Source organism: Patella vulgata, chromosome 2, assembly GCF_932274485.2.
Source record: "Patella vulgata chromosome 2, xgPatVulg1.2, whole genome shotgun sequence".
Classification (NCBI taxonomy): Eukaryota; Metazoa; Mollusca; class Gastropoda; family Patellidae; genus Patella; species Patella vulgata.
This window is the reverse complement of record NC_065880.2, coordinates 27,911,869-27,933,812: the sequence shown is the minus strand read 5'-3', so window position 1 is coordinate 27,933,812 and position 21,944 is coordinate 27,911,869. Positions and strand designations below refer to the sequence as shown.

At 33.9% G+C, this 21,944-nt stretch overlaps 2 protein-coding genes across 3 annotated transcripts; one reads left to right on the top strand and one right to left on the bottom strand.

The window, feature by feature from the left end:
• Positions 1–4,541: 4,541 nt before the first annotated feature.
• On the bottom strand, positions 4,542–13,526 carry LOC126812260 (double-strand break repair protein MRE11). The gene is made up of 7 exons (XM_050538548.2): positions 13,379–13,526; positions 9,483–10,522; positions 8,827–8,923; positions 7,857–7,960; positions 7,134–7,225; positions 6,206–6,741; positions 4,542–5,396 (listed from the first exon to the last, which is right to left on the bottom strand). Exons 2-7 carry the CDS (start codon positions 10,510–10,512, stop codon positions 5,225–5,227), a joined length of 2,031 nt encoding a protein of 676 aa, XP_050394505.1. The 5' UTR covers positions 10,513–10,522; positions 13,379–13,526; the 3' UTR covers positions 4,542–5,224.
• Positions 13,527–13,592: 66 nt separating this feature from the next.
• Positions 13,593–21,615, top strand: LOC126812261 (UPF0602 protein C4orf47 homolog). Of its 2 annotated transcripts, none has more exons than XM_050538549.2 (7): positions 13,593–13,959; positions 16,551–16,770; positions 17,399–17,536; positions 18,607–18,682; positions 19,242–19,424; positions 19,833–20,008; positions 20,700–21,615. In XM_050538549.2, exons 1-7 carry the CDS (start codon positions 13,869–13,871, stop codon positions 20,740–20,742), a joined length of 927 nt encoding a protein of 308 aa, XP_050394506.1. In that variant the 5' UTR covers positions 13,593–13,868; the 3' UTR covers positions 20,743–21,615. The 2 variants fall into 2 exon arrangements, with proteins under 2 accessions (XP_050394506.1, XP_050394507.1); XM_050538550.2 differs by lacking the exon at positions 18,607–18,682 and adding an exon at positions 17,961–18,036.
• The last annotated feature ends 329 nt before the right edge of the window (positions 21,616–21,944 follow it).

The window sequence follows — 21,944 nt, the reverse complement described above, 5'->3', positions numbered from 1 at the left end:
TATTTTTAATGTGTTATTTGATTATCAGCCGGCCTGGAAATTAGGCACTTGTCACAGACCTTGTCAGGTACGAATTAAAGCTTTGTCTGGCATAATTCTTCAGGTGTGTGTCATTTTGTATGGTACAGATTTGTCTTTTTTCAGTTTTATTTTTAATACATGTCCTTCACAAAGTTAAAGATAGGTTGCCAGGCAACGAAACATACGCCCACACCAGCTATATCGTCCGGGTAGTCAACAAGAGTTGTCGCATATTTTTACTTTTTTCAGTAATGAAACATCTATAATACATCAAAATCTGATTAAAAGTAACAACTCATTAACTAATTATCAGAAAACCATTAGAATTTGTTTAGTTTTTATAAAGTTCTGCCCCATGCTAACGTTTAGTATACGAAACTTTTAACATCATGGATTTACCTGTTCAAGTCATAAAGATTCATTGAAAATCAATATACATGTTCGTCTCAAGACCTTAAACAATGTATCAATTTAAAGTCAATCGGATATTAACTTTATCCTCTAGAGCGTCCACAAGATTTTTCAAAGTGATCATGGGCCATAACTCTTGCAAAAATTATCGGAAATCACTGAAAATCAATAGGATTCTTCGTCTTATGACCTTAAACACTGTGTATCAATTAAAAGTCAATCGGATATTCACTTTAGCCTCTAGAGCGTCTACAAGATTTTTCAAAGTGATCATGGGCCATAACTCTTGCAAAAATTATCGGAAATCACTGAAAATCAATAGGATTCCTCGTCTTATGACCTTAAACACTGTGTATCAATTAAAAGTCAATCGGATATTCACTTTAGCCTCTAGAGCGTCTACAAGATTTTTCAAAGTGATCAAGGGCCATAACTCTGGCAGTAATTATCGGAAATCACTGAAAATCAATTGGCTTCTTCGTCTCATGACCTTAAACACTGTATAAATTTAAAGTCAATCGGATATTAACTTTAGCCTCTAGAGCGTCCACAAGATTTTTCAAAGTGATCAAGGGCCATAACTCTAACAGTATTTATCGGAAATCGCTGAAAATCAATAGACGTCTTCGTCTCATGACCTTAAACACTGTGTATAAATTTGAAGTCAATTGGATATTAACTTTGACCTCTAGAGCGTCCACAAGATTTTTAAAAGTGATCAATGGCCATAACTCTGGCAGTAATTATCGAAAATCGCTGAAAATCAATAGGCTTCCTCGTCTCATGACCTTAAACACTGTGTATAAATTTAAAGTCAATCGGATATTAACTTTAGCCTATAGAGCTTCCACAAGCAATTGTGGACGCCAGACCTACAACAATATACAACCACATTTCAATGTGGGTGTATAAAAATGACATTTTGTAAGATACAACTAATCTAGATTAGGAAAATGGTTCTGTTCCATTGCGTCTGGAACTCAAAATCAGTTATATCACAACCTTGGCAGGCATATCTGTCTTTTTCAAACATTTACTTAAACTTCATCATATGAATACTTTTTCATGCTAATCAAAAAGGTTATGCTAAACTTAAATGTATTTCAATTTCCAAATACTCCAGATAATTGATAAAGACACAAAACTGTAAAATTTTTCTTTGCAAGCTTAATTCTCAAATGAAATGAAAATGGGAGTAAATCTACGATACCACTCCCAACATTTCAAATTTCCACCAATATCAAAGAAATTAAAGATCAATATGTATGACATCCTCAGTTAGTGGAGTAGAACGGAACGATACCACTGGAATACAAGGATGTGTGTATGATAATACAAGTATTACATGTGCAGATGAATCCGGATAAGCTAATGACGAGATCGGCTAGCCTCAAACCACTGAGGTCACTATTCACATAGATCTGCATCAGAGGAAGAAGTTAACAGATAATGGCTATGTTAAACCTAGATAACACAGCACCAGATTGTGCTACAGCCCAGTCGATCTTTTAAATGTAACCTACTATTGTCTTAAAATGTATTTGAAGAATGGAGGAATCCCTTGCAAACATTTGGCATCATTTACAGCAGATATAAATGAGATATTACTTAAAGCCTTAAAGATACATTATGGGAGATAAGATAACGAGATGGCAGTTCTCGCTATAATAGTTAAAAACTAGATAGTGTAAAGGTAATTTGCTGAAAATTTCAGTCAAATTGATCCACCATGAGCCGAGAAAGAAGCTTGTGAAATTTTGGCATAGTCTCGGTCATCATTACTAAAATCATTAATATAAACAGCAAGTCTCGATTATCTACTTTTTTTAATTTAATTATCAACAGCCTTTAGCGGCATACAGGAATCTAATCCAGCCAATATCGAAGGCTAGCCTTAACATCAAGAGTTTATTATGGTCTAAAGAAAGAAAGACTTTATGGCCTAAAGAAAGACTTGTAATAAGCAGATTTTGCTCTTGCATAATGCATGTTTAAGCCAGTGCCCCCTGTAATCTTTTGACAGGGTGTCATTGTAATCTGACCAAAACAAGCCGGAAGATTAGCTACCATTGATATTTATGTTATATAACAATTTGAGTACTTTTTAGCATGGATTAAGGTCCATGGATAATCAAACTTACTTTTACTTAGTAAGGCCATACACATTCATTTAAAATATTGGAAATTCAGGGGGATATTTTGGACAAAGTTACTTGAGCAACCCAAGCTCTTCCCATAAGGTTAATTTCTGATAAAACTGAAACAAAAATTATTAAAAAAAATTTATTGTGTAATAAAGTGAATGAACTGTAACAAACAGAAAGAACACTGTATATTTAATATACATACAAAACAATAACATTAGGCCTTTTAAATCTATTCTAGTTCTCAGATGCAAATCAGTCACCTGAAAGGAGCTGGGTGTCCCATTTTTATTTAAACAAATTCGACTCGTGTTTAAAACAACCCTCTGGTTTCCTGTGAGCTTCCTTAAACTGATTTTCGTCATGAAAGACTGTGAATTGGGGATCAAAATTCCAGCTCGGTTTGCAAAGTATTGAATCCTACAGTTTTTTTTTAAACAAATTCGACTCTGGTTTAAACCAACCCCTGGTTTCCTGTGAGCTTCTTCAAGCTGATTCTTGTCATGAAAGGCTGTGAATTGGGGATTAAAAGTCCAGCTCAGTTTGCAAAGAATTGAAGTAGTAGTAAAGGGAATTCCTCTCCATTTGTATTTTATTTAACAGATTCTAACATAAGCCTAGACCATTGAAATGTAGGGTTAGTTATTTAGTCACAAAGGACAAGCAAGTAAGATTTTTATCTTTGCCAAAATGAAACCACCCAAGCCCATTCTTTGGTAACGATTATCTAGGAACCAGAATTCTATATTTGCATGGCCATATAGTTTACTGACAGTTATTTACATAACCATAGTCAGTTAGATCAGCAACTCAACAACCTAATCTTATCTAAAGAGATGATCATCATTTTTAGAATCTAGAGTGTAACAAGGTTTAGCAACGAAGGGGCATAACTCAAAAAGGACCTTTCAAGACATGAATAATACCAAGCTGAATTTCTAACCTTTTTCAATCAATATCCTATCAAGTGAAATCCTACTGATGTGTTATATTAAATATCATACGTATTCACTGATCACATCAATCATAACTTCATTGTATCAAACTTGATGCATTCACTAAATTCTCTATCATGGTATTTTGAGATGAAATGGGGCACATGCCATGCAGTGTGCTATGGGGGAAAATTTAACTGTCAAGGGTTGTTTAAGTCCTCGCGAACAATTACACCTTGGTTTTTCGTACCATCCTAACAACAACCCGTAGATCCTTTTCCTTGCCAGGCCTACCGTCCTGCACCACTGACAACAGGGCTCTATTTCCTGTTAATTACAGACATTCCAATTCTCTACAGTAGTATTTAGAAGCTGTTTGAACAGAGTTATTTATAGCACTCACTTAATTTAATTCAATAAATGTCATATTGATATTAAGGCCGTGTTGAATTGATTCCTTGTTTCTCCTGCCACCACTCTGGCAATCATGAGCGGTAGTGCGGTAAACACAACACAAAGTGGGTTTCAAAACACAAAGTGGTCTGGCATAATACCTATATAGTCTGAGGGTTATGTACCATTTTTAATAATATTATAAATAATCTAGTTATATTATTGGTTAGAATAAAAACACAGATAATATTTAATTAAATAAATTTAATAACAAACTAAAATTTGGTAACAAGTGGCTTCTTTGTTTAACTTTTTAAAAAATGAAATAACCATATTTTGATATAAATTTTCCGTATTCTTGTGTTAAAATACAATGGAAACATTCCAGTTAGACGATATTTGATTTGCTTGTTGAGTTATAGATGGTTTCGATAATATCATCGAACGTGAAAGTGCTGGGAATAACCACCGAAGTCGAGTCGAGATAAGTAAATTCGCGTACCGGTTGGCCTAATTTATTTATTGATGTTCAAGGAAATAATAGTGGTCCCGTTTGTTCGTTCGTTCGTTAAACTCCAGAAACGAACGAACGGGGCCACTATTATTTCCTTGAACATCAATAAATTAGGCCGACCGGTACGCGAATTTACCTATGTACCGGCATAGCTCACCATTTTGTAAGGCGTGCGTTATTTATTACACAAGATATGATTGGGTAATACTTGAATAATAATGACATGTGTTATAATTTTAGCCAATGAAAAAATTGATTATTCAGGTTCGCGGTTGAATATTAGCGATTGTCTTACAGTTTATAATATGCTTTCTCATTAGCCGAAATGACTGCTACACGCGCCATTTTGCGGAATTCATCCAATCATATACAGTGTAACTTATTCCATAGTATGCGGGCCCCTACATGTGTATTATCAACCGGAACCATTCACTTGATTTGATATTTGTTTATTCGGTGCAATGCCTATTTTCTGTCTTGTCCGCAGGTTTATCTTGTAGATTTTTGTTTTGCGTGTAGTGCGGCCCCCTGCACTTACTTATTTAGTTCGTAACGAGGAATAAACAACGAGAATTGACTTCTGATGTTTGGTAGAATTTTATTTAGATTTTTTGAATTTTTTTTTTTGTGTTAAAAACGCAAGCGCACGATTTTCGGGGTCCTCGACCTAAGCGCGCGGGCGAGTAGAAACAAGGAATCAATTCAACACGGCCTAACTAGATTTTTCATCATAAATTTGTAGCAAGCTAACACGAATTTTGTTTATGATTTACAATCAACAAACAATATTTTTAATCACAATTTTTTTATCTTCGTCTTTTGCTAGACGAGAATAATTCCTCATCACTGTCAGAATCAGAAGTAACAGGTTTCTTGGTTTTAGTTCTAGCTGCAGATGTAGCAGGACTTGTGTTTTTACGTTTACGACTAGAGGAGGGAATATTAAACGTATCATCATCTGGCTCCGATCCTGAATCTCTGTAAAATAAAATTCATAAAAATAATATGTTTATTCAATATATAATGGTCCGAGACCAACCATACAATAAAAACCGTATACATAAGCATACTGGTTATAAATAAAAATCTTTATCAACACAGAAGTACAAATAAAAGTTATTAGCTACTATGTATATGTGACTCAAACAAGAAGTGGTATCAGGTGCTCTATACCCCTCTCTCTGCATCAGTTGCCTGTCCAACCTCGTGGGTTTACTCCGGGTCCTCCGGTTTCCTCCCACTGCTAAAGACCCCTATGCACAAACGAATTATGGAAATAAAATTGAACCATATGTTAGTCCCGAAATGACCTAGTTTGTGTCGAGTGGACGTTAAACACGGTTAAACCCCATTTCTCTCTCTCTCTGCATCACATTCGGCATACCAACATCTAAAATTTAGAAAGTCATAGGAAACTGTTAAAACGGTAGCAGTCCATGAGTTGCCTAATTAAAACTGATGAGTGGTATAAGATGTTCTAGTCAGAGTAAAACAAGGTCATTTAGGTGTCAATCAAGGTTTTCACTTCAAAATATCTGAAAATGGTTTTGGGCTTCAAACCCTCCTTTTCTTCGCCAACAGGGCTAATGAAGACCTGGGTGTGCTATGAGGGAAATTGTGTCCGGACAGCGGCATTTCGACCTACTCTTTGTCGAATTTCAACTGTCAGCCGTGTACATGGCCCCTCGGTTTTTCATGTTATCCAAACAACTAGACTGTTCGAACTCAGGACAACGATGGCTAACAGAAAATATATGGAAACAGAATAAAACAAAACAATGACTTACTTATATTTTACTGCTTTGGCACCAGCTCTTTGTGATGAGGCTCGAGAGAATGAATTCATTATAGTGTTATTATTCTCAACAACTACAGCTGCTTTCTTTCCTCTACCTCCTCGACTACCACGACCTCTTGTACTCTGATTTGATGTCCCTCTTGCTCTTGACCCTCGACCCCTTCCTCGGCCACGACTTGTTGATGACACAGAGGAACTTTCACTTTCATCTGAATCCATTATCGAATCATTATTTTCATCATCCTGGTAACCTGTGGAATTTTGCGATTCTCGTTTGCTTATCGCGATTTTAAGAGCTTCTTGTATTTCTTCATCTTCTTGTTTCTTTTGTTTACGTTCTTCTTTAAATCGACAAATTTCTACGTCGATTATCTCCTCTGGTGCGTTTCTATCTTTCAGATATTTCTGCGTTTTTCCAATTTGATATTTGACAAGTTCAGATATGGCCTCTCTCTCCTCTTTATCAACATATTCCTTAATAGCATCACCCATTCCTTTCTCTGTTAAAACTTGAAGTTGATTTGCCTGCAAATAATATAATAGTGCATTACAAAAATGTAATATCTGTAAATGTGTTAAAGTATAATTGGATCAGATTTTATGTCTTTTTCAAAACAATCATTTTGAGAGTAACATATGGTTATTTTTATTTTCATTGTTATATCGAGAGGCAGAAATTGGACTGGATGTTTCCACCTACACTTCTTCGAATTCCAATGGTCAAGGTTTTTTTACATGCATGTTAATGTCTAAAATAAAAGACAAGCTCTTTTTATCAGTCCCACAAGTGCTATCTGATAAATGAGTACTGGTCTTGAAAGATCTGGATAGTTCTTCCATGCTCCCATTGGGATTACTATTACCACTTGACTACAGTGGGCACCTAAAGTAAGGAAGGTATAAACTCTCTAACTTACACCATCAACTTTATTAAAATATTCACGAACCATATCTTCTACTCTAGCACTATCTAACGACTGAGGTTTAATATTGGCTAACAATTCAGCATCTAAAATCATAAATAATGCAAGATTAATGTCTTTAACCAAGTCCAAGATGAAAACAGCCATATGCCATGCTGAGTGCTATAAAAGAAATTTTTTCCCTGAGGGTAGCACTATGGCTTACTCTTATTTCGATTTCCAATGTCAGAGGATCTTTAACATGCAGCCATTTTTGGTACCATCTGAAAAACAGGATGCTTTTAGTTAGCAGGCCCTCTTGGAAATCCTTAGGAACTTTTTGGGCCAAAAGTGAGATCCAACTGAGATCTCCTGGTTCGTAAGCCAGCGCCACACTTACTCATGGCTACTAACAGTTACAGGAAATGACACAGTTTACTGTATTTTTGGACCAAGATTGAACTGAGCCTCCTGGTTAGTGAGCCAGCGCCATACTCACTCATGGCTCCTAAGGTTCCTAACAGTTACAAGAAATGACACAGACTTTTAGGTAATATAAATTCAAAGTCTAGTGTTGATAATTCAACCATCTACAAAAAAAAAACAGGTCATAAAATTATTTAGTCCTTACAATATAAGTAAATGAACAAATCAACTCAGGATTGGGTATAACTGATATTTTAGTCTACCATCCACCATTAATGTAGGCCATGAATAAACAAAACAATACAAGCTTACCCCCTTCTCCCCCTTCCTCCTTTTTAGCTGTATTTACCCTTTTTCTCTGGAACAATACAACATCTTTAGGATTAGCTACACGATCTACAAACTTCTGACCAAATCTGAAATATATGCAAATATATTCGCACTGAGGTTATACCATAGACAAAACAATATAACTGAAGATAATGAAACTCTTGGCACAATGTATATGAACGCATATACTTTCAGGTACTGATCCAAATGATTCAGTAACACAGTATTTCCTTAATCCAAATCGAGCTACTTTACTACGGTTTGAGTATGGCACTCACTCACTAGGCAGGAGGTCCAGGTTAAGGTTCTGGTATTGGACGAGAAAGTTTCTTGACATTTTCAAGCCTTGTTTCCCCTTGCCGGTCGAGTGGGACAAAAATTTAAGGCCCTGTGTACATATTGGCGTTCACATAAAAGAATCCTTGGTAGTTGGAAATCGAAGAAGAGTTGGTCGAAACACAGCTGTCTGGCCAAACTTTCCCTCATACTACTCATAACATGGGGTAGGCCTGTCTTCATTATTAGCTTTTTTTGGTACAAAAAAGTAGGACATTAAAGGTCTATTTCCTTAATCAAAGTTTGAGATATGTTCTGTTTACGTATATGATTTTTATTACCAGGTACCGCTTATAAAGTAGCATTAATTCCTTGTAATAAAGTATGGTAGTCTTAAGTTTCCACAATATAGACTAATTGTGGGCCAGAAAGAGAAATGGGGTTTGATGTCCATTAGGTCAATATTGTATTAACATAGTGAGAAATGGATAGACGACCTTATTCATTGTCAAATAAATGTACAAGCTGGAAATCACAACCACTTCGCTTGACTTAATGACAGAACAGGCTCTTAAGAACTAGAGCGCCTTAGACCATTCAGCCACTCAACCCCAACTTAAATACAGTACTGGTAACTAATATTACATGAAATTCAATAGCTGAATTTTCATCTTACCTGTAAACACTAAAAGGTTCAAATCCACCAGCGTAATCAACTCGTATTCTGATTAAAGGTTTATCAGGTTGCTTAGCATTACCAGTGTGTTCAGCTTCTGTTGACAGAAATAAAATCATTTATTCATTACCAGATCAGTTTATATTATAATAAGATAGGCTTACTTCTATAGACAATCTATATATACCATACATTTATCTATTGGTATTGACTCCATTGAGTTACATTCACATGACACCTGTTGTAATCTGGGAGGCACAAGGCTCTGGGATTCACCAGCATGTCCCTACATTGATACTGGCGTTGGCCAAAAGAAAGCAAGACAGAGGGTGACAGCCACTGACAGGATGCATGTTAAATATCTTCTTTCAGTTTGTAATCATAGTTAGAGGAGGCTGTAGCACTGCTATCAAGGCAAACTTGCCCTCCATAGCACACTGCATTGATGAAGAAAACCCCATTTTATTTCACTTCGTAAACTGGAGTGAGCATTCAGAAGTATCATCGGTCAAATCATGACATATGACAGTGAAATCATTAGGCTCTTTTTTTCATTTGAAAAAATGCCTCTTAGCTGTCCGACATCCACTTCCAAACATTCAGAATATACCGATGGGTATTTTTTTTTTTTTAAAATTCATTTTAACATAGAATACCTGCTTTTTGTAAAAGATTTTCAACTTTTTGTTGACAATAAGCTTCAACCTTTTTACTGACATCATGATCATCAGGACTTAACGTAGTTTCACTCAATACAATATCTTCTATATAGAACTGTCGTACTGTCTCTAGAGGGATTTTAGTCATTTTAAAATCTTTACCACGAATCATTAACAAACCAACATGTTTCGTAGCAGACTCGCCCTCACTTAACGATGTAGCAATGCTACTTCCAGGCTGAGTAACATAAAAATTTTGATTTCCATTCCACTCAGGATCGATTCTGCATTCGTGTTCATGACCCCAAAACACAAGGTCAAGAAAGTCGTCCAAGAATTGTTCAGGAATATAATTGGTTGCGGAATGTTTCGATCGATTTTGATGAATAACAAAAATGTTAAACCAGTCATCTTTGTTTTCTTTTGGTCGAAGCATTGCAATATTTTTATGCACGAACATTCGGTGCAGTCTTTCATCTCTGACTGATCCAAGTCCATACAGTGCAAGTTTAGTCGTTCCTTTCTCCAGTAGTAAGGGAGATAACTGGATTTTTTCTAGTGATGATGTTTTGCCGAAATAGTTAACAAGTCCTGCTGAATGAAGAAGATCTAAAGAACACAAATTGCCTGTACCGGTGGGATCGTCATGGTTACCATGTATAGAAAACACTGGCATAGAAACATTGTAATTTTGATCTTCGTAATTCAAGAGAGGAAACTGACAATGTGAAAAATTAACTGACTGGTCACTGAGAAATTCGTACTGAATCGGTTTGTCCCCCATACAATAACGTCGTAATAAAGCCATACTGCCGTGTAATGTCCGTCTGCTAGGTTTATTGTCATGGTATAAATCTCCACCGAGTAAAATGAAATCAACTTCTTTTTTCTTTGCAATTTCAAGAATTTCTTCAAATGCTACAAGTGAATCATTGCCTCTAATTGGATCTTTTTCCATGTAACCCAGGTGAATATCTGTTGCTAGGAGAATTTTCAGTGTGTTTTCATCTTCCTGTGGGGGAGCCATCTTTGTTAATCTGTAAAACATAACCAAATATTCATTACAATAATTTATTAGGCCTAAGCAGGGTTGATGGATATATGACCAGGTAGTATTTTATACAGCCATTCGCCCAATATTAAGGGGTAGACTTAAACCCAAGATGGATTATCTAAAGTAACTTCACAATGGTCAGCTATGACTGAGATAATAAAACCCCGGATGATATAAAACAAGCCAACAGTGAGGCTGATGTCCACCGCCAAAATCCCAAAATAAATAGATCACACATATCAATTAATTGCACATTTATCAATTTCAAAAGTATCGAGCAATCAAACTGATTATCTATACATAGTCAAAGAATTAATCTGATTTAAATACAGTTCTATATTTCGTTTCGTTTTTTTTTATACTTTCGATGACCTCTACTACATGAAGATCTGACCTGTTGTACTGAGACGTCGCATCAGAGGTCATACAAGCGGCTTTTGACCCTATGACGTCAGGCATTTGATTAACCAATCAGCGTTGATGTTTCTAGTGGGTTACCCACAGTTCCATGCACCTCACAAAACTCACCGCAACAGATTGTTTCATTGGCTAATCCCCTATATCATCCAGAATGCGGGTTATATAACAATTATTCCAGATCCTAGCGTAGTAAAGACATGCAAAACAAAATTCTGAACTATAAAAAATCGAAATGAAACAGGACCTGTGTTTTAATCAGATTGTCTAAGCTTAAAATGTTCACAATCAAACTCAGTCGTTTTGAAATTCCTAGTAGAACTAGAAGTAGTAAAACTATACACTAAGTTTCATCACTCTCCATCAGTACCACGTTTGATGGGTGCAAGTAGAATAATACAATATAAGGCTAATACTACAACAAATCCAAGAGTATAGGCATACTATCGTGCAATCAAATTTTTTGTGGCAGACAGGTAAAGTGGAAAAGAATGTTATTTACCGGGTAATTTAATTGGGGAAAAAAATATTTTGCTTTCCAGTCGGCAAAATAAAGGGCCGAAATCTGATGACTTTTATGTATAATAAAACAGTTCCATTTTCTTGTACGTAATTGGAACACAGTGAATTTGTACTGCATTTGATTATGAATTAAAACATTTTGTCATGTGCCACTCGGCTGTGTGCGACATTTTACACTACAGGCATCGATCATTTATTTGTTTCATAAATTTTTCGGGAATCATAATTTCTTTACATTTATTTGTTTAGATTTATTGGTATAATAAACTACAGGCTATATTGGACCACTTTCAAGTTGCTGAACATATCGCTGATTTCAGTATGAAAGTCATAGTGGTGAGTATGGTCGTGTTCATGTTCGCGCTTAGAATACATGGACCTTAAATGTGAAATGTTTGGCGTTTCATTTTTGTACCCTTTCTCCATAATCTACAATCCTGGTGGTCATAGTGTGGGATTTCAGTTTCAAAGTTTTCTTGGGGAGTCCCCATAACCCTCAACAATAATAAGTAAAAATGTGGTTTAATAGAATATATATGGCTGAGATATAAGTACAACATGTGATGGATAAAAACGTGGTACAAGAATAGGCTGATATAACAGTACAAGTCGTAAGTTGTAAAATCAGGATACCACATTTGATAGGTTTATGTGGTATATTCCGACAAGCTCACAGACTTAAATAGTTAAACTTGCAAAGTTCCGAATAGTGCCATTTCGGAAAAAGGTCGAAATTCAAAAATAATTTCTTTTCGTAAACATTCAACATTGTAAATATTGCTGTTCCTTATGTAGGTCTATACAATTGTCAACACATATCATTACAGTTTGTATTGGAATAAGTAATTCTATGACAAATAGTGAAGACTGGACCACTAAAATAGTTACCGAACAGTTTTTCTTTGTGTTTATGCGTTCTACATTTGCATAGCGATGTTTCTTGTAATGACGTTTTACACAAGCCGCCATGACACCAGCCAGTTGAAATTTCGCGTAGCAGTTGGGTTTCATCAAATCATATAATTATGCGGTAAGGCTTCACCTTTATTTCAATAGGAAATGATTTATTATATGTTAAGCTAGGTGCAGTACTGTTTTGGGTCAGTTTATGTGTAAATCAAGGGAGCTATAGGCCAGTAACCTTTTTGTAGTGATTTCACTAAAAAACTTGCGCAAAGGAACTCTGTAGGACGAGCCACTACTGTGGCTGGAGTAAGGCGGAAGACATCAGTAGTGGAACCATTTCTAGGTCTATACAGTATGTGATTAACCTATACTGATGACCAATAGTATATTTTACCTGCACGTATTATTTTTATATACCGGAACCCGTAATCGTTTTTTGGCTTATTAGGATTTAACGTTTCCATTAGTACGGGAAGTGACATCAGTTCAAGGGTAACGTAGCATCGGTGAAACCCGTCATCACTGCATCGCAGTTTTAGTTATAACTGATTTGACTTTTATGTTCAACCATATCTTTCAACTTATTCCCAAGTCCGATACGTCACCTGCCTGAGTCCAAAACGTTGACATATTTCCCCGAGTCCCAAAGGTCCTCAGTCTGAAATGTCATACAGATAATCTGAGTGCTGGACATATTTTAAAGCTGGCCAACCAAACACCTTGCCAAATGAGCAAAAATCAGTAAAAAAGTTAAAAATATTACTTTTAATAGCCGACAGTGGATCTTTTGTGCTCACAGAAATATGTGCATTAAAATAGTTTTTCAAATATATTTTAACTGATTTATTGTATTCGTTCTTTCTATGACAAAGAAATGAAACTACTGGGATTTACTTTCACTTTTGATTCAGTATGTATCCTGAAGTGAATGGGAGATGATGCATAAGCGAGTAACTCCCACGAAATTTCAGCCGATTCGGTAAATCCCACCTACCTTTATGTTGTGACAGTTGTTTATTTGAATAAATCAGTTGTCGCCCAAAATGCTAGTAAATGTTTAATGTCTATTTTTTTTCATAATTCTGTAATTTTGCTTGTTTTAAATAACGAACTGTAAAAAAAATCATAACCGCGGGAGAGATTTCAGGACAACCGGAAGTGTTTGTCAACTTCCGGATGTGCATGCGTGTTGAATGATCACCATAGTAATTATGGCAACAATATGGAAGGCTAAAGCTTGTCAATTTGTCAACTTGTTGTAGTTTAGATTGTTTGTTTACGGTGTATAACGGTTTTGTTTTTAGATATCAACTCATTTACAGTTGTTTACTTACAGGTTGATAACTTACCAACGGAACCTGAAGATATTCTTAAGGATTTATTTCTGAGTTCGGAGAAAATCTTGTGTTAATTTTCGCGTTGGGGGTGCAAGTTCTTGATAAATTGTTTAGCCTGAGTAACTGTTGTTGTAGCAAAACAGCAAGATGGGTGACCGAAAATCTGATATGGAGAGAGTTGGTCTGTTCCAAGAAATGGGATATGTGACGATTGGTGACAAATACAAGGCCCCAGGAAGTATGACTTATTTCATTCCTCTTTATATATATAATTAAAGTACCGGTGGCGGTAGCTAGCCAAAATCTCTATACCTAACTGAACTCAATATGATTCAAAGTCTTCAACATTGAAAACATGAATTATTTGTCAATTTAAATCAACATTGATGTTGTGACCTTACCGAGAAAAAATGGGCTTCTGATATCCAATATTTAAGACAAATTAAAATAACCTTTTACCAGTGGCACACCAGTGTACCATAAATGCATTTCATTTCAGTGAATGCCAGTCAACAAGTCGTCCATAAGCAAAGTCGTCCACACTTGTTGGTGGAGTTGTCCACCCGGCATTGGTTGACTCATCCACACGATTTAATTTGATTTCGGGATGTAGAAATACGATTTTTTTAATCCAAACGACATGGACAACTTAACTGTGGACGACTTTGCTTGTGGACGATTTAACTGGCACCCCTTTTAGCGCAATTTGTAACCTTAACAAGGGACTCGAAGAAAGAGGCTAGACATATTCCACAAGTCATGTCAAACGGTGACACATATTCTTATCTGGTGAGCATGCGCAATAAATACTATCGCCTGGTGTACACCGGAATAACCAAACACTATAGAGATTGCCATTTGATTGAGACTTTTGCCGTATTTTGAAATTAGAGTAAAAAAACAGAAACAATTGAATGTAAATCAGTTTATACATTCATATTACATTATTATATGCATTGCGACCCATTTGTGTCAATTTCTAGGTCCCAAATATTCATAGCGATTTTAGCTCCTTTAAAAGGTTTCTGTCTGAACCGTCGTAAATTTTAAACAGATTTCTTTGATTGTGAACAAACTACTTAGTAATTGTTATTAAAAGCTTGCCTACATATTTGAAATCACCTCCCGTTGAATAAAATCCATTGCACAATTAAATATCCCAACAAAAAAAAAATTATCTCTTGAAAAGTCAATTTGCTTGTATTTTCGACAGTGTTTATCACAACATTGCATATGTCATGTGAGACGCACGATTATAAAATTTTGAATAGTTTTTGCATAACGGAAATAACATAAGAGAAATAGAAAGAAATGGAACTATCTGTCGATAATTAAACCGATGGGCAGTATGATTTATTGATTATAATTTTTGGTATAAAATAAAATGGACTGTAAATATTGTTATATACATATTCAATGGCCTCAGCTTTTTATTTTGCCAAGGAAAATGTAAAATACATCGGCATTTATGGATTTACCTCAGCTACAGCAGATTGTCAAGGTTAATTTAAATGACAGGACTGCTTAAGTTCATCAAGAAATATTAAAGATATTCAAGGGTGAGATTTAAGGCCCGTAAAACGAATGTCCTTCTTTTTGTTCTGCACCTGTGTGTAAAAGAAATAATCCCATCCAACTCTCTAATCAAATAATTAATACAAGACAGAAACAAAATAACAGACTACAGGTGTATTTATATTTTTAAATTCATTAGTAAATTCATTACTGGGTCCTAGAGCAATAGCTTATTCATACACAAAGTTTGAAATGTCGTAAAAGAGCCAGACACCGTTACGATAGACAAGACTTGCTGCCACCCCCTGTCTTAAATGATCTATCCCGATAAGTAACTTTTATACTCCACAATTTTATGTGGATGTATATTTTCGTCCCCCGTCCGTCTATCCACAATTTGTTTGTGGACACTCTACAGGTCACAATTTTTATCCGATTTTGACGAAACTTGAAATATAGAATATTCGCGCATAATGGACCGTAACTTCCTAGATTATGGACCCTGATAGTACGAAAAAATCGTGATTTTAGCTTGGTGATCCTCTAGAGATAGCAATTTTGGTCCGATTTTAAAAATCGTTTAAATAAGCATTTCATTGTTACACCCTGATGATGATTGAGTTTGAATTTCTTAAAAATTAGACGGTAACTGCCCGTTAAAATGACTGTTCCTTGTACGCAAATTGTGTACAAGACTTGTATGTAATACGAAGGTTGTGGACCCTCTAAATGTCAGATTTTTATAAAACTCAAAAGATATCTTTATGGCCCCGAATGTATGAAAAATTTGCATTTTTTTTCTAGCGTGTTCTCTATCCATCTCTTGCAAAATGTGTCTTGCCTGGCAAACCCCGGTTGTAGGCCTATATCTCGATGTCTAAATTGGTGATGAGTTCAATTTTTTCATGAGAGAACTTTTAATCGTTGAGATATTTAGGTGTACAATGGATTTTATTTAATGAGAGGTGATTTCAAACACATAGGCAAGTTTTTAATAGCCATAATTAAGCCATAATAGAAGAAATCCATTGAAAATTTATGCCGGTTCAGACAGTAGGCTAGACCACTTTGATTAGCTGACTAGATAAATTATTAGAGTCAAAAATAAAACAATTTGATTTTATATGTTGATTAGTTTTGCGGGATAGCAAACTGTCAATGTTGAAAATTATACCACTCCAGTAACTGTTGAGATTTTGTGTTTGATAAATTAAAGTCAACCATCAAATATACTGGTACCATGTTACAGAAATGGTACGAGATTACTTTGTCCTACATTATATTTATAAATCTTTTTATTTTTGCTTATTTCAGTCAGTTTCAATGATGCCAGCTCAAAAGGTAGACAGATGTTACCTGGTGGTGAGAAAATCAAATCAGCCTTACAAGGTGGATATTTTAGTGATAAATTTAACAGAGTATTGGAAGGGGAATCATACAGTGATCCTATTAAGATGAGAAGAGTTAATAGAATGGATGAATCAAAGAAAAATATATCAAAAGCATTTCTACCAAGTAATGGTGATAAGAAACCGTAAGTTTTATATGATTGTATCCTTGAATCGTTGTATCAAGATTCACCTTCTCACTTTTTGCGTATTGAATCGTGAGATGCTGAATTAATTTTTCACGATTCTTTTTTGTTGTTTTTGTCGCTTCAGTAAGTAAACTGTCACTCTTAATTATCCATGTCACACATTATCCATAGGTATACACTTTAATTGTTTTGTTCCTCATTTTGGTCTTCAACATCAACAGGACTAAAAATATCAATTATTCATTTATCCTGTTGTTTTCTTGGTAAATATTGATCTTGTTATGAATCATGGTATGAATCATATTGTAGAACCTGAATCGCAATCTCATATCGTGACTGCAGTGGCAATACCCAGTACTAGCTTCTAAGAGTACCTAAAAAAATGGGTTTTTTTAGATGGTGTCTAGAACAGACAGGACTAGCTGGCAATATAATGATTTAACATGAACTAGTAACTGACATTTTTAACTTTGTGCTGAACATTTATTTGAAGATATCATTATCAATAAATATATTGAAAAAACACAATTTATCAATACCAAACCAATTGTGGCTTGGATGTATAAGAGTTAGATTTTGTGGATCACATTACTTACACATGTAAATCTTTTTTTCCTTTTGACAGGTCTGGATTAGGAAGTCATTTTGGAACATTTGGAGGAAATGTGTCAGCTTTTAGTCCAGCATCGGCTTCTGGAAAAGGATATAAAGCACCAGGAAAAAATATTCTCACAAACCCTGGAAAGAAAGGAACAGGTTTTGGGTACGCTTTTATTATTATCATGTGCTGAATGTAGTTAAAGGAATATAGCGAAATGGCTGCACCTAGTTTTGTTTCCTGAGCATATCTTCTAAACTGTTCAAGATATCTTTATAAAACCATGTACACACGTCAATCTAGAGTAGTTGTTCCTTTTGCTAATTATTGATTTATCAGATTTGATCATTTTTATATTTCCTTGGAAAGAAATTTCGCTTAGTTTTTGGTATAGGCCTACATGGGTATGGGATGTTGATATTTTCTTGTTTACTTTGATGCTGAAAAAATGGTTATTATTTCTAAGATAAGCTTATTAGTTTAATAAACAGAATTACCTGATGTGTCAGACATTATTATTTTGGGATTTTTTATTTCCTTCTTTTTATATCTTTTAATTTCTTTTGGTATAACCTGTCTTCATTTTCAGATATGTAGGAGTTACTTTAGGAAAATATCCTAACAATATGAGTGAATCTTACGGAAATGATCGTGAAAAAGCCAGGGTGCGTTCATGAGCTGAGAGTTGTTTGTTGATTGTTCTGTTACAAACTAACTTAACATACATAATTGATTTTTAAAATTAACTCTTTTCTATTTTACTTGTTATTGACATGTTTTGTTCATATTAACAGTTAAACAGTTAATGTTTTTTTAATATAACCCTTTGAACACAAGCAGCTGGATTACGTCAGGTTGGCCTGATGTCAAGAGAGAGAGAGAGAGATCTGACATGTTTATAATCAGATTGCAAATACATGTAATGTTTAAAACTATTAATAATTTAAAAACTGGACTCAGGATTCTAAAATGCACCAATATGTTAATGTAAATTAAATAATCTGTCAAAAGTCATGTCATGAAAGCACATTCTGTAAATTAATTTATCATATTTTTTTTTAAAAAATCTTAAGAAATAAAGCAAATATACGTATGAATTTTTTAGTCTACCATTTTCTTCCTTTATTTTAAATTACAAAAAAACACAAAGAGTCCAGTTTTTAGTACTTGTTTTGTTTGTTTATTAATTTGTTTGATTAACATTTTGTTGAAATTTTGGCATGTGTTTGTTTTAGCTATATTGGTGTAACACTCAGTGGGTATCCACCATATAAAAGTGAAAACTATGATAGAGCTAGAGAATTATTAAAGGTTTGAAAATTGAAATAAAACTAAAATATACAGTAGAGTAGACCAATTTGAATTAAGTATTCATTATTATTAATTACCAGTAAACAATTATTAGTGTGAAGTTTTATTCCATTTATTGCACACACATGATTATTAAAGCTGCTGATCCTGATCATGAATTTTTTAGACAATGTCTAATTTTTCATGGCTTAATCCATGCTAAAAAGTGTTTAAATTGATTATAAAATTATATAAAATCCTTGCTGGGATTCATTCTGATTAAAACTAAGTCTATCCAAACATTTTACCCAACATTTACAGGTGGGGCTGGCTTTTTTATATTGTCTGTAGAGGATGCTGAATGTTGCTAGATTTTCACATCTTTGTAAATAGTGAGCAGAATTGAACCATTTTTGGACTGATATTCCTTTTAGATATTCAAATTTCACAATTTGTAATAAAAAGGGATTCATATTTCCTGAAAAGACGATCCGCGGCTTTAATATTTAAAAGCATAAAATTATGTTATTAACATCTTTTAGAACAATTTAAAATGAATTGTCTTCTTTTATCTTCACAGAAAGAAATTGAAATTCATCGAAAATCTGTGAAAGGTGGCTCCTTTAAACTAAACATGCATCCACAAGCCTACTTTGATCACAATCCATATAAATCTGATAAAAATCTTCCACCATTACGTAAAGTTTCATCTGCTGGGAAACGTGATCTTAAACCATTTAAACCAAGCTCTCCGGGTAAAAAGGTAAGAGAATTGACTTAAAGCTGAAATTATCTTAGTAGTTGTATAGAGAATGGACATAAAGCTGATATTATTAATATTAATTTATGGGCATAAAATAAAAATTGATAATTTAGGAGTTGTATAGTGAATGGGCTTAAATAATATCTATATTGATTTAGCAGTTGTATAGTAAATTTACTTAAAACTGATATTGTCAATTTAGCAATTGTATAGGGAATGAGGTAAAAGATGATATTACCAATTTAGTTGTTTAGGGATTGGGCTTAAAAAGATGATATTACCAATTTAGCAATTGTATCAATATTTACTCTTTGCACACATTATTATATCAAATCAGGGAAATTGCACATAAACTTTAACTGTATGATGTATTCTGAACCAGTAATTTATATAAATTTAATTTTTCAGCCTGCTGGTGCCAAGATTGGAACATTTGATCCATATCCATCCCATTCGTCTGATGCATACAACGTGAAATATAAACGACCAATACATGTGGTCAATAAAAGTGGTAAAACATTCTCCCCATCACAGGGACCAAAATCTACACCATGTAATTCTATTATTAACCAAAATGTTATAAGGTAAAGATTTTTACTTCTTTTCATTTCACATCCAGGGTTTCTTACTTGTGTGGAAGCTGCCTGCTTGCCACACTATCACATGCACTTGTCTGTCCATCTCTATGTCACATATGTTGGTCTCTCCATCTCACGGAAGTAATCATGAGAACTGTCATCCTCACCATTGAACTAGTCTTTATCCAAATGTCCTGTGTTCAAATCTCAGACAAGCCTAAATGAGCCTGATTCTCACTTGTACATACAGGTAGTGTTGGAATTCTAGAGATCAGAATTAATCGCTCAACCCACTTAACCATAAAGAATACTATTCTCAAAACATGCTTTGCATTTTCACTAAATCTTTGATGACCTATTGTTTAATTAAATCTATGTTTAAATGATTGACTGAAATCTTTGTTTATTGTTTAATTGAAATATCAACTTATTGTTTGAATGAAATCTTGACTTTTTGCTGGACTGAAATATTTACTTATTGTTTGATTGAAATGTTTATTACTTCTTTGAAATGTTAATTAATTTTTTAATTGAAATCTCAACTTATTATTTGACTGAAATATTGACATACACTTTGACTGAAATAATGACTTATTGTTTGACTGAAATATTGACTTACCGTTTCATTGTTTGACAGAAATATTGACTTATTGTTTGCCATCAATTTAAATTAACTTAGTTTTTTTATTATTTTCAGAACGATCAATATACAAAACTTCAGATCGATGACAGTTGTTTAATAGGCCTACTGCTAAAAAATTTAAAATATTTATATTGATATTGAAAAAAACTTTTAAATCATCAAAATCATGAAGATTCATTTTTATATATTCATTTATTTTTCTTTTAACATAAGAATATAGCTTTATAATATTACTGAAGAAAATTAATACCCGGTACTAATAATAAAAGGAATAGACTATCCTATATTAAGGCTTGCTATTGAAGTTATAAAGGAGCTTAATAAAAAGAATAACCAAGGCTATGTTTAATTAACTGAAGGTTATAACAACGAATGTATGGAATTTATTGAAAATGGATTAAAATTGTTGACTACATGTAAGCATGGGAGATACTCAATTTAATGCTCTCAAAAATTGTAACAATCAAGAAAATGTTGATTTTGGGCTACAGCGCATGTACTGTTTCATACTATCGAGCACCCCCATCATATTATTGCTTCAAGATATGTTGGTTCAGGGTGTCTGAAATTATTGGTAAAAAAACCCCCAAAAGATGAATTTCAAATGGATATATGCCTGTTTCAACAGACTGATACATGCAGTAATTTTTATTTTCACTTTACAGTAATATCTTAAATGTCTTTAACATATGGTAAATCATAATAATAATAGGAGATACACAATGTAATTCATAATTCATAAAGAGTTTTTAGCTTTCCCATTATTGTTCAAGCTGTGTATTTTATCTGGGGTTTTCAACTATTATGTTACTTTTGTGTTGTGTCACTTTTGTGATGTATTGTTACTTTTGTAATATATTATGTTGGTTGTGTATATGTAAATATATAATTGTTTTGTACAGAAAATATATAAATTTATATACACACATCACTGGGAATTAATGTACATTGCCAATATAATTCATTGTAATATCTAATGTTGTCATATCTAATATACTTGTTTTAGTAATTATTTAAAGTATGATAGCATCCACTATACACTGTCTTCAGTCTTCTCAAACAATTAGAATACTGTTTGGTCTACTATATACTATTTTGTGTTAAATATAAACTACTACATTGTTTCTCATATTTTCGTATATATTTTCGATGACCTGATTTTGAGATATTAACATTTTGTATAAAATTTCAATCTGGTTTTCTAGGCTTCGACACAATATCTGTACAATAATTTACATTCTCAATATAATTTTTTTCCAAGAAAATTCTGTTATTGTGAAACCAGACTTTATAAGACAG